This window comes from Octodon degus, unplaced genomic scaffold (assembly GCF_000260255.1).
Source record: "Octodon degus isolate 3935 unplaced genomic scaffold, OctDeg1.0 scaffold00045, whole genome shotgun sequence".
Lineage (NCBI taxonomy): Eukaryota > Metazoa > Chordata > Mammalia > Rodentia > Octodontidae > Octodon > Octodon degus.
Genome location: NW_004524621.1, coordinates 6,242,877 through 6,247,168, shown reverse-complemented (window position 1 = coordinate 6,247,168; position 4,292 = coordinate 6,242,877). Strand labels below are relative to the sequence as shown.

Sequence of the window (4,292 nt, the reverse complement as noted above, 5' to 3'; positions counted from 1 at the left end):
AAAAAAAAAAAAAAAAAGAATCAATCACAAACTCCAGAAGCCAAGATGTTCCCTGACTGCTTGAGGCTTTGGGGAGACACCTGTACACAACCATAACAGCCATATGTGTGAGTGGGTTTATTTTTATACTCATAGATCTCTCCTATTGATGTATGTTTCTGTTCTTGTGCTAGTTTAATCTAGCTTTGATTACTCTAGCTTTTTTCTTTTTCAAATTTTATTTTTTGTTGATTTCTGTTTGAAGTACCTAATGATTACATTTCTCATGGGGAACTGGTGCAGACAACCTCCCAGAGGGCTGACAGCTCTCAGTGACCCACCCCTCACCAAGGTCAGCAAGCCCAGTGGCTTGAGATTGGGTCTTGGTGCATCCTCCCCCTGACCTTTGACCACATTCAGTAGAGCAGGGCCATGTGTCAGCTTATACTGTGTCACTGTACTGCATGGAGGATAATGGCCCCAGGTAGCGCTATGCCAAGGAAGGGGGTCCTTCTTGGATCTTGCTGGACTCAGGAAGCACAGTCTGCTATGAAAGACAGCCGCAGGAGACCTCTGTGACCCAAATTAAGCATGTTAGCAATAGGAAGCTGCTGGCCTGACCAGCCAGACTCTGGTCTAGAATCCAGTGGAGGGGTCCAGTACCTCCCTTTCCCTCTCCCAACCCAGTGGGTGCTCCTGTCATCAGCATTTGTCATATTCTGTTTGCCAGTATATTGTTGAAAATTTTTGTGCTCGTGCTCAATAAAGAAAGAGTGCGTAGTTTCCTGGAGTGACTTTTGAAGTATGATTTCCCTTTCAAGACTCTTAAGGTTCTTGCAATGTATTAGCTTTGTATCCTCCATGAAGTTCTTACAGCATTCAGTGGTGACTGTATAAGGGATGTTCACCTTTGGCCAGGTGGTGGATTTTTTATCATTCTCTACATGACTTATATGTACATGTTCTGCCAAAGCCTTGTGTTACCATAGGTCAGGCTTTTTGAGGTGACTAGATCTAGAGTGTGTCAATCTGGGACTAAGTGTATGATATTCAGATTAAGGGTACGTGAATAATGAGCTAGCACCCTGAGACTTGGCCTGTTTCTAGGGATGAATAATGCAAAGGTCTGTCTGTGCTTTGGGTACCCGCTGCCCTAAGGCACTTAACCTGAATAGAAGATAAAGGACAGAAAGAGGGCTACTGTTGTCCATTGCTGCTTCTCTACTTCACGGCTTGCCTGGGATGAACTGTTTCTCTTCTGCCATGCCACTCACATTTCAGCCTGGCAACTATGAACGGAAACCTCTACAAACTGTGAGCTACAGTAAACCTTTCCACATTTCTTTCTTTCTTTTTTTTTTTTTTTTACCTTTCCACATTTCACTTTGAGTATTGGGTATTTTGTCCCATCAATGAGAAAAATAAGACCTTAAACTTTATTTCATTGCCTCTTACTTGATTCTTTAGTGTTTTCATTGTTTCCATTTTCATAATTCATGTGTGTCTGGGAATCTACCCATTTTTTTCAAGATTGTCCAGAAGGTTAGAGTGCAGTTTTTCAGAATATTTCCTCATTGTATTCTCGTTTTCAATTTTAGTTTTGACATTTTCCCTTCAACCTGCATTGACATGGGTATTTTCTTTTGTTCTTTCGGTAGTTTGGCTAAGGATTTGTCTGTTATTTATTCTTCAAAGAATGAGGTGTTCACTTCATGATTTCTTCCTTTGTTTTTGGTCCGTGTATTCATTCCCACACTGAAGTGACCCTTACTGACCCAGGGGGCAAGGGTCAGCTGGGTGGCTGTTAGAATAGTACCTGGAGGAAGATCTGGAGTCAACATCCTGTGTTTTGGGGATCTGGCAAAAGTAACTCAAGAAAGGGGAGAGCCAGGCTTGGTCAGTTTCCTTGTGTATCAGGAGTGTGGACAGGGTGTTATTAGCGATGAAGCCATGGCTGAAGAAACAAAGAAACAAGCACCCTGGGAAAGCAGGAAGCCAAAGCAGGAAGACAACAGTGTTCTCCGTGCTGGGGACTGCTGGGACCTGAGTATAAATGCTGCTCAGGGAGGGTGGGAGGCTACAGACATCGTCACCTCCTCCCAGCCACAGCCACCTCAGCCACCATGTGCCACACCAGCTGCTCCTCGTGCTGCCAGCCAGCCTGCTGTGTGTCCAGCCCCTGCCAGGCTGCCTGCTGCGTGCCTGTGAGCTGCAAGCCCGTCCTGTGTGTGACCCCTTCGTGCCAGTCCTCAGGGTGCTGCCAGCCCTCCTGCCAGGCCTCTGTGTGTGTTCCCATGAGTTGTAGGCCTGCCGTGTGTGTGGTTCCCTCCTGCCAGTCATCGGGGTGCTGCCAACCCTCCTGCCAGACCTCCCTGTGCCTCCCCATGAACTGCGGGCCCTCGCTGTGCTTGATCCCCTCCTGCCAGTCCTCGGGCTGTTGCCAGCCCTCCTGCCCCACCCTCCTCTGCAAACCTGTCTCCTGTGGCACCTCCTCCTGCTGCACTTCATCTTGCTGATAACTTCCAGCCTCCTTGCCAGCTGTCCAGGATGGAACAGCTGCACCTGACCTCTGTGGCCCACATTCAGCACTAGGGAAGATGGAAAGGCAGCTGTGCTGATGCACTGGACTCTGGTCTAAAAACCAGCAGAGAGATCCAGAGCTTCCCTTTTCCTCTCCTAATCCAGTGGATCTTTCTGTCCTCAGCATCCAGCTGTCACCTCCTGGGAGCCCAATAAATCCACTTATATAGTGCATGGCTCTGTGTTTGTGCCTTGATTTTGATATCCAAATTTCCTGGGTTTCTGTGCGGGCAATGAGGCATGATTCCAGCTGACACCCAGTTCACCGTTGGGAGGAAGTGAGGCACACATCAATTGAGAACCAAAACTTCCACTTTGGCAGATCAGTGTTGCAACTCAGGAGACAACATCTTCCCAGGGGCTGAGCATGTGCCCTGGGCCCCTGCAACTTTCCAAGTCCTAAATGCAAAACTGGGAGCGTGGAGGTCACCCTGACTATGTGTGCAGAGTTCAGAGTGATTCAGGCAGGACAACCTGGGTCTTGTGGAAAGGGTTGGGTGTACATGAAAGGTGGTGCTCTTTCATGCAGGGCCAAGGCTCAGGAACAAAAGCAGTCTCAGGGAAGCAAGAGAATCAGTGGCAAGACAATGCTGGTACTCGGTTGCTGGACCGGAATATTGCTGTTTGGTGAAAACCACAGCTCTGATCACCTAAACTATGTGATGTGTGTGGTTGTTGTGTGTTCTCAGAAAGTTGCCCAGCCTGCTATGCCCCAGAGTTTTGTTTTGTTTTGTTTTTTTTCTAGGACTTCATTATACCACATACTAATACATTCATTGTCTTAGCCACTTACAAGCCGCTTCCAAGACTGAGCTATTGTGAATCGTATTATCATAAACATGAGTTTGCATGGATCATGGCAAAGTTGTCTTTGGGGAACATGCTCAGAAGGGGAATAGCTGGGTTGAAATGGATTTCTAGTTTTATGATATGAGGACATTCCATGTAGATTTTCATGTAGTTTAATTAGTGGTTAAACTAATTGAGATTCCCACCAACAGCATAGAAGGACTCATTTCCCACCCACCTATCCACACCAGGCTCACCAGCATTGTTTATTTCTTGATTTCTTTTGATGGCCAGTCTTTCAGGGATGAGGAGAATTCAGTGTTTTTTCAATTTATAGTTCCCTAATGGCCAGTGGTATTGAGCATTTTTTTTTAGCAGAATATATTTATTGAGGGAAAGAAAGCTCCTGTCTGAGAGAGGAACAGGTGGGAGGCCTGTGTGGGTTGTCCCCAGAGCATTTTTTTCATGTATTCATGGGCTACTTTCCTATTCACTCAAGTTTTCCACTTCTTGATAGGGTCTTTTCTTTTTGGGGGAATGGGGGGAATCTAACATTTCAGAGGTTTTTATGTAGTCTGGGTATGATTCATCTGCCCAAAGAATAGTTAACAAAACCATTTCCTTCTGTCTTGTCATTCTGTTGATTGCTTCCTATGATGTGCAAAAGTTTCCAAACATGGTACAGTCCCATTTGAGGATGTTTGCTTCCCTTCTTGGGTGATTGGAGTTCTGATCAGAAAGTCCTTCCGAGTCAGTTCTGCCTCGCGGCAACCGCCCCCTTCTGCACGTCGTGCAGAGCCATCGCCCGCGCCTGGGATCGGCCCGCAGCCTCGTCAGCAGCCGCCCGTGGTCTGCCGACCATGGATCCCCGCAAAGTAAACGAGCTTCGGGCCTTCGTGAAAATGTGTAAGCAAGATCCGAGCGTCTTGCACACCGAAGAAATG

General features: G+C 46.9%; 1 protein-coding gene across 1 annotated transcript; it reads left to right on the top strand.

The window, feature by feature from the left end:
- Positions 1 to 2,102: 2,102 nt before the first annotated feature.
- Positions 2,103 to 2,495, top strand: LOC101574904 (keratin-associated protein 12-1-like). The gene is made up of 2 exons (XM_012514882.1): positions 2,103 to 2,183; positions 2,244 to 2,495. The coding sequence occupies exons 1-2, from the start codon at positions 2,103 to 2,105 to the stop codon at positions 2,493 to 2,495; spliced, it is 333 nt and encodes a 110-aa protein (XP_012370336.1).
- The last annotated feature ends 1,797 nt before the right edge of the window (positions 2,496 to 4,292 follow it).